Source organism: Aedes aegypti, chromosome 2 (assembly GCF_002204515.2).
Source record: "Aedes aegypti strain LVP_AGWG chromosome 2, AaegL5.0 Primary Assembly, whole genome shotgun sequence".
NCBI classification, from domain to species: Eukaryota; Metazoa; Arthropoda; class Insecta; order Diptera; family Culicidae; genus Aedes; species Aedes aegypti.
In genome coordinates this window covers 145,242,345-145,255,897 of record NC_035108.1, presented here as the reverse complement: position 1 = coordinate 145,255,897, position 13,553 = coordinate 145,242,345, and the positions used below count along the sequence as shown (strand labels likewise).

The 13,553-nt window shown below is 35.9% G+C and overlaps 1 protein-coding gene across 3 annotated transcripts in view; it reads left to right on the top strand.

Moving 5' to 3' along the window:
- The window catches only part of LOC5565670 (sterile alpha and TIR motif-containing protein 1), a 151,031-nt gene that overhangs the window by 20,768 nt on the left and 116,710 nt on the right, over window positions 1–13,553 (top strand). The window contains exon 1 of one of the 3 annotated variants that reach the window (XM_021842620.1): window positions 6,901–7,008. The exons of the other annotated variants lie outside the window; for them this stretch is intronic. Within the exon in view, the coding sequence (XP_021698312.1) occupies window positions 6,916–7,008 (93 nt within the window). The 5' untranslated portion in view covers window positions 6,901–6,915. Of the gene's footprint in view, window positions 1–6,900; window positions 7,009–13,553 lie in introns of those variants that run through there. 3 annotated transcript variants of the gene reach the window in all.

Sequence of the window (13,553 nt, the reverse complement as noted above, 5' to 3'; positions counted from 1 at the left end):
TTTTCTGTTTGTGCTTCTAAGAGATTCCTCAACGAATTCCCATGGAGATATTTCCATGAATTATTTTCGTTCTTTTTTTAATGCTTTCTCCAAGAACTCTTTTACCAGTTTTCGCAAAGTTTATTCAGAAATTCTCAAATTATTCCCGGGATCGGAGATGAACCAGCCATAGGGCTGAAAATCTCCTTAATAAAGATAATAATAATAATAATAATAATAGTAATTATTAATCTAAAGATTTTGCTGAAATTTCCATAGGCTGCTTTCTCTTACCAGTAAATTTCTCGAAGAATCTCTATCAATTTGCATACAAAAATATCTTAAAGAATTCCGAGAGAATGCTTCATTAATTATTTTAAACGTTTCTTCATTAAGGTCCTTTATTTACTTATTGATGATGATGATGATGATGATGATTTGGTTCTACCATCTATTGTAGCAAGGCATCTGCCTATAGCACTGGAATAATCTGAAAGGCGATATTAAGGTCCTTTATTTACTTATTACACATAAATTCCAATTGTTAGTTTTAAATATCATCCAGTTGTTTATTGATCATTTATTTAGGATTTAGATTTTTCCAAGAAATTGTACATTACATTTCAGGAGTATCATCGAAGTTGTCTTAAAGATCACCAAGCATGTATTCTTTCCACGTATTCTTCAGAGAGTTCAGCAACAGTTTTTCCGAATGTTAATCGCTGGATTCTGCCGTAAATAACTTCTAGAAAGCTATTCTCTGTCCACTTTTGGTTCAAAAACTACTCTAGGAATACCTAAATAGTTTTTAGGGATTTCTTTACAAATTACTCTGCGAATCACTCCATATTTTATTGGATTGGATAATATTTTATTGAATCGAAAAAAAAACAAATTCCTGAAAGGTATATAGTCACCTCACAGAAAAGTTTGTAGGATTCATTACAAAAATTCTTGACCGTTTTCGACGTCTTTTATAACATAAGCGTTGAAACGGATAAAATGTTTACAGGAGGTATTTGTACTCAACATCTTAGTAAATTGGGCAAACAGATTGATTTGAAAATCTTTTTTCCCTACTCTCATAAATTTCAAACAAACTTTTTTGGAGAGACTATTCTTAATTATTGTGGTACAACTGTCAAAGTTTAATGAAAAAGTATTGTCGTAATTTTTTGTGAACATTTCCGAAAATGTCTTACGATTAAATTCATAATGTAATATTATGTTGGATTAAATCTTGGATGAATATTTTGCAATAGTTTTAAATTTTCTGATGAATTCTTCATGGACTCTTGGACTTTCAGAAATCAGAAACAAAACGTGTAACAACTCTGCAATTTTAAAACCTCTAGAATTATTCCTTTATTTAGAGTCTGTAAAGTGTTGCTTTTTTAAGTCTGAAAAGATATTTTTTTGGAAAACTGTTGGAGAAATTCTTTGATGAATTTCTAGAAGAACTTTCAGCAAAATATCTCAACATTAGATTAGACAGGATCGATATTTTTTTAAGGAATTGCGAGGCAAAACTTTGAACTTTTAAAAGGTTAAGTAAATGTTCCTAGTTGAATCCGGGAATATATTCCGGAATCAATTTGGGGATAAAAAGTAGGCATAGAAGAAATGGTTATCCTCCAAGAAATATAACTTTGAAAGTATGAACACAATTTTATTTGCCTAATTTCCAAGAGATTTGAAACAAAAGTTTGATATTCCTTGATGAATTTGATTATACTTTAATTCATCAAGAAATATCCAACGATAGCTTCGAAAATTTAGTTACAAATCTGTTGGAAATTGTTCAACTATTTTTTGGAGTTTCGTAAAAAAAATATAACAGCAAATTTTCTTGGAAAAATGTACTTTGGATTTTAACCAATAAGGTTTTTTCATGTGAAATCACTTAAACAAAAATTAAGTAAAATATTGCGCATTTCTTTCACCAGTTGACTACTTATTGCAGAAGGTTTTACAACATGATTCGATGCAATCCTGCACTTTTATTCGCATTTTCGCACTTCGCAGTCCAGTAGTGAAAAAATACGCAATAAAAGAAAGAATTTTTTGCTGGAAAAATTAACTATGATCGATTTTGTTGAACTTATTTACACTAGGGTGAATTTCTGCCATCCATCTGAAGATCCTCTTTTTTAACCTATTGAGCTCTTATCCGCAACCTTGAGCATCACTAGAGCGATTTCAAATTTAACAGCTGTTCATGTTTAGTACAGAGTTTGTGAAGCTATTCTACTTTATCTTGTCCACTGGTGTACTAAACTAACTCGATTGAAGAATTTGGACACTCGAGCGGGTCCAGATTACGTGGGGATTATATAGTCCATTTTACGAGCCGTTTTGGATCAGCTGATTGCTCATTTTACGAATGTTAATCGAACGCATGACCATCCGCGCTTATGAAGCGAACGCGTAGCTAACTACGCCACGTCGCTCCCTGAAGAAAACCTTGTCAAGTTGAAATTTCATGAAAAGATCTATATATTGTCTTAGAAATGCCTTCAGTAATTTTGCCTATTTTTAAATTATTTTTTTCGGACATAAGTCGAGTTGTAATCGATATATGATTTTTTTAATAAATTCTTATAAGGGAAACCATCTTCACCGGACCGAGTAGAGCATCTTATAAAAAATGGGATATCATACGCAATTATTATACTGATTTATGCTAAAAATTCTAAAACAGCAATGTTTTCATTATTCAGAAAATACGAACTTTTGGAGCCTAATTTCCAGAATATTGAGAGTTATATTTTTCAAACAACCCAAGCAACCACTAGCCCGTTAATTAGCATTTTTGGTTTATAGTTCTATTAAACGGCCTATATAGGGTATGCCAGCTTTATAATAGCACTACAATGGCATGCAGGGTAAATTAAATGCTGTTTGGTTACTTGGGAAACGATTATTGTCAAGGCCATTTAAGATAACATTGGAATAAATTGTTCTATACATTCCAGATTTGTTCCTGAACCCAGTTTTGAATTTGATTTGAAGATTAAAATTCATTTACAAAGAAAAAAGTTCTTTTCGTGAATTGGATGCCAATATCAAAGAAAAGTGCATACTTTTAGGCGTTGAATGTGGTTTATTCTATAATTCACTAAATTCAATTCCAAAATTGATAGATTTTTAAACTAGTTGTTAGCTTTTTGAGAATTGATTTAGATTTGCCGAATACAATTTTAGTGAGTAGCTTATTTATTTATTTTTTTAGAATATCATCACAGTATTTGATCAACTTCACCCGGAATCAAAAACTTCACATCTCCTTGGAATAAAGTCCTCACTGGGACTAGCGATGGGCGATTTTTAATCGATGTTCCAAAAATCGATTTTTTGATTCCGACTAATCGATTTTTAAAATCGATGTTTGGAGCACTCAAAATCGAGTCAATCGATTTTCCTCATTCGATTATTTGTTTCGATTGAAAATGATTAAATTACTTACAATTTTGTAGTAAGCTGATGAATCATAAACCTAGGTTCGAATCTGCCTAATACATAATTTTTAATTTCAAACGCTATTCTATTGAAGGAATTTAAAAATCAAATGCAATTGCATCTGGTCTCATTTTGAGAGAATGTTTTGTAAAATATCATATGAACATGAAAATCGAATCGATTCAAATGATTCGATAAAATCGATGAATCGATAAGACATGGGACAGAGCCTGCTACTCAGCTTAGTGCTGTTATAAGCACTTCCACAGTTATTAACTGAGAGCTTTCTTTGCCAAAGTTGCCATTTTCGCATTAGTATATGGTGTGGCAGGTACGATGATAGTCTATGTCCAGGGGATTCAAGGATATTTTAATTACGAAAAGATCCTGAATCGACCAGGAATCGAACCCAGACACCTTCAGCATGGCTTTACTTTGCAGCCGCGGACTAACCACTCGGCTAAGGAAGGCGTCAAGAATTACACTTATTGATTTTTTTTGTTATGATTATATTTTGTCAAAATTTCCTTTTTGTTAATTCGATAAACATCCAATCAGTAAAGGTTTCATAAATATTTGGATTATGATACATTCATCCCACAATAAATTATAAGAACCTCTAAAAAGTAGTCAACTTCACCCCGTTTTAGGATACTCAATGTTTTGCACTCAGGCACTTTATGAAAAAGCATCAACTTTAACCTTTATTATCTACACATGAATTGTCATTGTAATATCAGCCATTGCGTTGCGATGTAACGGATCATATTCGTGATCAAACATCAACATCCCACCGCAAAATCGCTAGTGTTTGGAGGTGATGTTTACGTCCAAAATGAGAAATCATCACCTCCAACTTAGTTCTAATAGGGGGGCTGGGGGCAAGAAGGACACCTTAAGATATATATAGGTTCAAATCATGGTTGATTAGCACAATTTTAGAAGATTATTCCAGTGTAGGGGCAAGCTCAGCTCTTGTTCTAAATGCTGTTATCGATAGATTGCAAAAATATAAGAAACACATGATGATTTGAGATTTTTGAAAATGTCCCTTCTTATGATGTTTTTAAACGAGGCACGGGGCAAGAGTGCCACTCGTATGGGGCAAGAAGACCACCAGAGCAAAATGCCAAAAGTTTTGTATATTATTATTTCCCCGCCTAAAGGATAAATTGTAGAGTAAGTAAAGATAAAAACTGAGGGATAAAAATTGACTTATAGTTAAACAGTAATTTTACGAAATTAATTTAGTTTTCATCTTATTTGACTGTAACAATAATAGTAAAAATTTTCAGAAACCATTTTGAATGTCCAAGATGGTTTATTTTGATTTTATTTAGTAGGAAACATTGATTGAATGCAATATTAAACGAGAAAAATAAAAGTTTATTTGATTTTATATGAGAAAATTGCGGTGTCCCTCTTGCCCCATAAGACATACTGTTATTATATATGTAAAATTTAATGTCAAAAGGACTTTTTCGAAAAAAAAATCCTCACAGCTATATTAAACAATTGAAAATCATCAATACTGTGCGGAAAAATCAATATGATTTGTATTTATTGGGAGTCAAACCTTGTTTTCCAGACTTACATTCTTATAATATTTCGCATATTTTGCGTTGGTGAGTTAAAGACATTTTTCTAATTTTTTGTACTAAACATTTTTAACTGTAATATTTACACAACCCTCAATTAGTACTCAATTTATACTTATCCTGCGTTAAACATCAAAAAATTGATTTGAACTACGTAAAATTAGAGGTGGCACTCTTGTCCCGGGTGTCCTTCTTGCCCCATGTCCCCCTACCCACCGTTATATGACTTATGGTGGTGCGTTGAGCGTCACAAGTTTCTCTTTAAACAGTCAATACTCATTGCATGAATTGCTTCGCAGCAATTTAGAATCTTCTTCGACAAAATCTGTATTCCGATGCTACAAAGTTGGATTATTGTTTCAAGCTCCATCTAATATACATAACATGTAAATTATTACAATTCACAAAAATAAAACCCAATGCGCAATATACTTGATTTGATCTTCTGTTCCTCTACAGTCGACAGTGATTTACTCCCCCAACAGAAGTACCAAAAGGAACCACATGAACGTGTTTCTCTCACATCCCTTTTAACAGCTGCACAGTGCGGCTTCCCCCCATTAGTGTCGACTGATTTACCTTTGTGTAACAAGACCCACGCGTACTTACGCTCAAACTTGGATCGAATCTCGGCTGGTCCATTATTACGAGACTGGTGTATATAATAGTCTTCCGAAATAAACACAAAAATCTTCAAGAGAACGTAAGATGTTTTACGGGATCGCTACACGTCTGGCGGAAAGTTGGCAATAGTTGGCGGCAGGCTACCGTTAAGTCAGTCCCCAACTGACCTGCACTTGAAAGAGTTGTTTCGCGCGTTACCTCGTTGATTAACATACGTCTTGGAGAGTAGGTGACTCCAAGATTCAACTGTCTTTGTTAGTGGAACGTCGTCAGGAAGACAACTCAATCAAACAGAAAACACGACCGAATCGGGCCGTAAAACAGTGATCATGTTGAAGAAAAATTATTACCCATAAATCAAATGTCAAGTGTTACAGTTTTAATATTGCTGAGTGTGTCATGTAGAGAAAAAATGCATTCCCTCGCTCTGGATTTATTTGAACGACAGCCAATCTAATCGTTGCTGGTTGTGTCGACGTAAACATCCGATTTCAGTGAAACAATTTCTTTGTCTCCTTGTGAATCGTATTATGCTGTAATTCGAAACTGAGTGTAGTGGTTGGGGGAAAATGAGAGTACCAACTTTTGTTTCGATCGATACCCGAGCAGAAGAAAATAACTACTGAATACCAAATTGAGGTATTCCATACCCAATACTTACAACCTGAATGAGGTATGAATGAGCCCTGCATAAGAGGTAAAATACCTCAAATAATACCTTCTGCATGTTCTACAAATACCAAGCTGATAATTAGATGAGGTATTGTAATACCTAAATAATACTTGATGGATTTTCATATAAAAGTGAAATTTTTCAATAATTGTTCAATACCTCCAGCAGTCCTCAATAGCTAACGAATACCAAAATGAAGTATTTTTAACCTTTTTTCAAATACCATTATAATACTAAAATAAGGTATTAATAACTGAACAATACCTAATTGTGGTATGATACCAAAATATGGTATGCATAAGTTATTGTCGAGTTATTCTTTCCTCCTCGGGTACCAGCGAACAATCCAAGCTTTGAGTTTCTTAATCGAAGTTTCGAGCCTTGATCGTTATGTTTACAACTGTCACAAGCGGTTGAATTGTCAGGGTGTCGGATCAAATGCAATGTTATTATAAACTGTGATGGAATGTTCCTTACACTGTAGAATGTCTTGATGACGAATATGCTATGATACAGTGTGGGCAGTGTGTGTTAAAAGCTAATTACGCAGTTTTGAATAGGAACGACTTATTACACTTCAAAATGGATGGATATGTGCAGATAGCTCCCACCCGACATAAGTGGAGGAGATCATCTGAAGGAGCAAATCGAGAATTAAGAAGACTGCCACGAATGGTAAGCTATGTCACAGTTGTTATGTTATAATTGCAATGATCAGTACAGTAGAGTACGCTGCTTGTATGTTTGGTGCAGTGGTGGTACAAACAATAAAATACTTGAACGCTGCTTTTAGTACCACAAAAATGTTCGTTTTAAAAAATTAGGAAAAGTGCTGCTCATGCTCATTCACAAACTAATTTTCTTCCGTCGAGTAGCCGTTCGAATCTTTGAATTTTGAATCCCAAGCAAACTCGTATGCCGATATTGTAACATGCAGTTGCAACTCCTTCCCTTCCAATTGTCTACCTACGGATAACCGTTCTAATTGTTTCAAATCATATGGAAAACTTCCTACCGCAGCAGGAAATTTCTTATATCGTCTCTTCATTAATCACGTATTAAAAAATCATCAGAATATGCACCTTCTTCTAGGGAAATGTTTGCCTCTGGTTTTGATTTTTTAACTGAACAATTGAATCAAATGATTGATGTAATGTTCAAAATCACCACAATGACTGAAGTAGTACAGTTTGGTGTAAAATTTACGAACAAAATTGTTATCGGATGTTTTCATGGATCCAAAATTTGTTTTTAATATTTCAATTTGGAATGCTCATTTTTTGGATGGTAAAGAGGACGAGCTGTTTCATTTTCAAGCAGCTAATATGATACATATAGCAGTTATAACTGAAACTTGTTTGAAACCTGGATCTTAACTCAAAAGAGATCCAAACTTTTTTGTCTATCGTAATGATCGACTTGATGGTGCATGTGGGGGCGTAGCAATCATCATTCATAGGCGTATAAAACATCAACATTGTTCGTTATTTGAAACCAAGGTTTTAGAAACTTTGGGAGTTTCTGTTGAAAAACCACTTGGTAATAGCTCCCATTTGCATTTTCAATACACTGAGCAGCATGTTAATTTGCTTCAAAATGACTTGCGGAAATTGACTCGCAATAAGTCAAAATTGTTTGTCATTGGTGACTTCAATGCCAAACATCGAATAATACGCAAAGTAATTCCAATGGTTGAATTTTATTTGACGAGTGCTCTTCAGGATATTTCTCAATTCAATACCCTGATAGCCCTACTTATTTTTACTCTTCTAGAAACCCTTCTACCATTGATATGGTCTTAACCGACTCTAGTCACCTTTGTATCCAACTGGTTACTTATGTTGATTTTCATTCTGAGTATGTTCCTGTTACAGTCCAAATATTCCATGAAGCGATTTTCAACTCCAAATTCAATTATTTATGAGCCTATTGGAATATATATGAAACATACATACATGATAGTGAAAATATAAAAACTAATCAAAAACTTTGTCTTTGTATTAAAAATGGGGGTGGCGAATACTGCACCACTTGTACCAGTATTCGCCACGATTTTAATTTCGGTTCCTGAATTCGCCACCTACGTTGATTTCTTATGAAGGGTGGCGAATCAGGAACACCATGGCGAAAAATAGGTGCAAAGGAGCAAAAATTTTAAGGAAAATTATTTTTTTCTATTATTTTATGAGAAAATTTTGCGGTTAACAAGAATGTTTCCGTATCATCTTAAAGCAATTTAGCAAACACTATACAATTGACAACCATATATGTCGTAAAATGGTATATAATTCGGGGTGGCGAATAACTGGTACATGGCGAATACCGGTACACCTTCCCTATTTAAATGTCAAGTAAAATTCGAATCCGTGATTATAAATGATGATCTTAAACTCTTGATGAGTCTTCAAATCATGAGGAGAAGGTAATTTCAACGCAATCGCGATTCTACTATAAAAAATATATGGCAGGATTGGCAGAAAGAAATAAAAAAAACGATTTTCTCAATAAGGAAACGAAAATTTTAAAAATGAAACTTATCAATAGCAAGCCCTTTTGGAAATTATCAACAAAATTGAAAACAATCTCAGAAGGCAACTCTTTTTAATGTATTCGAAACCTCTGAGCAAAATCTAAATAGAGAAACTAAAAAGTAGATTGGAGTACCTTGTACCTTTCAATTCCGCCCCACACGCTTATCTTCGACAGATACGCGTATTTCGTCTACCACTTGAAGTCTTCTTCAGTGCCACTATTTTTCTCTCCGAAGTCAATTCATTTATTGAAAGAGGAAAACAAATTATTACTAATCAATAGCGAAAAAGCTAAAAAAAATTTGCTAATTTGAAAGCGTGCACGATTTTAATTTAAGACTTACTAGTCCAATAGAAAATCAAGTTACTCAGGACTTCGAAAATATTCTCAACCAAGAGAACTGTTTCGTCCAGGGTTGACCAGGCCCTACGTTGTGTTTTACTTTTTGATCCCGGAGGGGCAGACGAAGTGAGAAGTGAGAACTATTATTTTGAAAAAAAAAAATAAAAAAAAATACAAAAGTCCCTGGCGACGATGGAATTTTAAACATCCTTATCAAGAAATTTTCAGAAGGAAGCTTATCATTTTTGGTTGATATATTCAACAAATGTTGGGCATATTTTTCTAGCTACCGTCCAATCAGTTTGCTTTCCTCCTTCATTAAACTTTTTGAAAAAGTCATTTTGAACTGAATGATGATTCAATGAAATTTTAATTTTTGACAATGAACAGTTCAGATTCCGACATGGACATTCGACCACTCACCAACTTTGGCGTGTAACAAATTTAATCCGCTCCAACACATCTGAAGGCTACTCTACTGGTCTTGCTCTTCTAGACATAGAAAAAGCATTCGACAGTGTTTGGCATGGAGGCTTGATTGTAAAATTAAAAACTTTAATTCTCCAACATACATTGTTAGAATAATTCAAAGTTATCTGTTAAATCGTACACATCAGGGTAATTATCAGAACTCCAAGTTTGAAACAATTCCTGTAAGAGCTGGTGTTCCTCAAGGCAGCATTTTGGGACCAATATTATACAATATTTTCACATCTGACTTATCTGAGTTACCACAGGGATGTCAAAAATCTTTGTTTGCGGATGACACAGGCCTCTCCGCCAAAGGACGAAGCCTGTGTGTCATCTGTAGTAGATTGCAAAAAGTTTGGATATACTTCTTTTTAATTATGAATCGTGGTTTACGGCTAATTGAAAAAAAAAAATTTCTCTTAGAAACAGGTGAAATCAACTCACCTGTAAAAAATCCTAACTACTACGGCAAATGAAATGTAATATTTATTTATTTATTTTATTTTTTTATTTATTTATTTCATAATTCATCGAACAAAAATGTCTACATGAATATTCTTAATTTTAACATTAAACATCACAAATTTCTAGAATATAAACGATTACGGAAGACATCAATACTCATATTAAAATCAAACAGGTCATACACACAGTTAAAAACTTCGCACATTCTTCGAATTGGCTCATGCTAAGCGTAGTCAGTTCGTTGGAAATCCAGCCTAAGGAAATTTCAAGTACGTAGGGGTCTGGGTACTACATTCAAATTGATTCTGGATAGAATAAAAGGAGCATCAATGTTCGCGGTAATGATTTTTCCAGCGAAAACGGCTATCATCATCTTTCTCCGTTTTTCAAGTGTGTCCAGTTCCAACAAGCGGCATCGGTTCTTATATGGAGGAAGCTCATCAGGGTTGCTCCATGGAAGAAATCGCAATGCGTACCGGATAAATTTAGCCTGTATTGACTCGATTTGCTTTATCCAGACGTCGTGGTACGGACTCCACACAGTTGAAGCGGTTTCAAGTGTTGAACGTACCAAAGAACAGAGCTCCACAGAGCCTTTAAACAATGTGGATCGGTGAACTCCTTAGACAGACGAAAGATAAATCCTAAGCTCCTGTTGGCTTTAGCAATAATGTACGAGTAGTGTTCTCTGAATGTAAGCTGACTATCAATAATCACCCCGAGGTCTCTAAAGCTTGCAACTCTTTCAATCGCATTTCCTCTGATTGTGTAAGGCCATATCAAAGGATTCCTACATCGTGAGAATGATATCACAGCACATTTTCCAACGCTTATGCACATAAAGTTGGCCTCGCACCACTGGGAAAACAAATCTAAGAGTCTCTGTAGTTGCCTACAGTCGTCTGCAGATTTAACGATAAGAAATATTTTCAAATCATCCGCATATACTAATCGGCATCCAGCAGGTATAACAAGGCACACATCATTGAAATACAATGAGAAGAGTAACGGTCCAAGGTTGCTTCCTTGAGGAACGCCTGAATGGTTAGTGAACGCAACTGACTGACAATTGCCCAGCTTCACACACAACTGTCGATTCACGAGGTACGATTTCAACCATTGCACAAAATCCGTCGGTGATCCCAGTCGATGTATTTTTCGGAGCAGTAGCTGATGGTTGACTCGATCAAATGCAGCTTTCAGATCCGTATAAACCGTATCAATTTGAGCACCTTCTCCCATATTGGTGATACAGAAAGAAGTAAATTGTACTAGATTCGTTGAAATAGATCTTCTAGGATAGAAAATATGCTGGTCCGGCGAAATATAAGCTTTTGATGCGCGCAGAAGGTCTTGGCTTACTAGAGTTTCCAACAACTTAGATCCAGCACAGAGTGAAGTTATTCCTCTATAGTTCGCCACGTCCCTCTTATCGCCCTTTTTAAACATAGGAAACATCACAGAATCCTTCCACCGGTTGGGAAACGTAGATTGCCGGATAGAGCTGTTGCAAATGTAGCGTAGTGGTTCGCATAGTGCATTTGAACATTTTTTCAGCACAATCGTCGGAATTCCGTCTGGACCGACCGCAGTTGAGGACTTTATTTTGCGCAATGCTGATAAAATATCGTTAGCTGAAAAATCGCAAGTGTGGAAATCAAGTATATTTTCAGGTACATATCTGATTGCGTCATCAAGTTGTTCAGTAGTAGCAGTGGTGTCGTCAAAAACACTTGAAAAGTGTTTAGCAAATAAATTGCAGATACCATCAAGAGAGTCTGAAGAATCGTTTTCGTAAAACATGGAGGTTGGCAATCCACATTCCTTACGTTTCTCATTCACGAATGACCAAAATCGTTTTGGGTTCTGCCTAAGGTTCGTTTGCGTACGTCTAGCGTGTCTTTCGTATAATGTGCGGTTGTAACATTTATACTTGGTGCTCGCAACAATAAATGATCTTCTCGTAAATGGGTTCCGGTGTCTTGAATACTTTCGTAAAGCTGCCACCCTCTGACGTTTCAATCTTCTAAGAGTTCCATTTGACCACACCGGCTTACGAGGTGATCGGCGTAGTGGAACATGGAGTCTAAACAGTTCAGTCAGTGTACTGACAAAGTAATCCAACGCAGCGTTAACGTTTTCTGCCGCATACAAAGAAGTCCAATCAGTTATTTGAAATGCTTGATTAAGCTCTTCAAAATCGGTTCGGTTAAAATCGTACGCAGCAAGCTCAACGATATATCTGAATTGTGTAACAGATTGACAATGATAGACGACTAAAAACGGCGGATGTGAAACCAGATGCATTAACAATTGTTTCGAGAGAGTTGACCAAAGTGCTAATAGTACCTGAATCAGATGCAACATCTGGTGGTATATAGACGACTCCGACATAAGTTGTACTAGCAGAAACTTCAATTTTGATCCATAGATGCTCAATTGTATCAATGCGAGCGATATCGATACGTGAAGAAGCAAGCCTGTTGTTGACGGCAATAAGAACGCCACCACCTCTAGACTTTCCACAGCGCGATGAATCGCGATCCTGTCGGTAGACAGTATACAGCTGTCCAAATAATAGTGGGGATTGAATTTCCGAGTTCAACCATGTTTCTGTCAGTACGACAATATCATACTCGGCGTCCATTACGGTCAGGTAAAAGTCTTCGATGATCGTACGCAACCCTCTGACGTTCTGATAATAGAAAGTTATCGAATGATCAGATGGCGATGAAGACGATGCATGAGCGGCAGCAGGTGAAACGTCAGGTGTGTTGGTTTCACAGTTGTTGATTTCGTCGGTTCTTGCTTATTGATTTGTATCCTGAAAGCCATGGAAGTCTCTTGAGCTGTGTGTAGTATCTTGCCACGCTTCGGCGCGACATATACTAAGCATAGATTTACCTGCACGAGCAGAGTGTTGCTCATCGTAGTTATTCACTTGGTGGGCGACGGAATGATGTCGCTCTTGCTCGTCAATTATGGTCGTACATTGGTAGGGCCGCGTTGAGTTAATCTGAAACCGGTCGCCACAATTTGAATGGGGTGCAGTATCCACGGTAACTTCGGCAAGACATATACTGCCGGCTAAATTACCTGGATAAACAGTTTGCTGATTCCATTGGTCGATGATTTTTACACGTTGGGATGGCCCTTGCTGGTCGTCTAATGGTAGATCGTGATAGATCCGTATTGTCGAAGGCTTCTGAAAACGGTGACCATCGTTTGATTTGGGTGCAGTGTCTACGGTAACTTCGGCAAGACATATACTGTCAGCTAAATTACCTGAACAAGCATTATGTTGCTCCTGTCGTTTCATTGATCTATCCATTAATTGCTAGGAATAATTGATTCGTTCTTTGGCCAACTTATAGCGCCTTTGGTAGATTGGACAGTCAGTTCCCCATGCC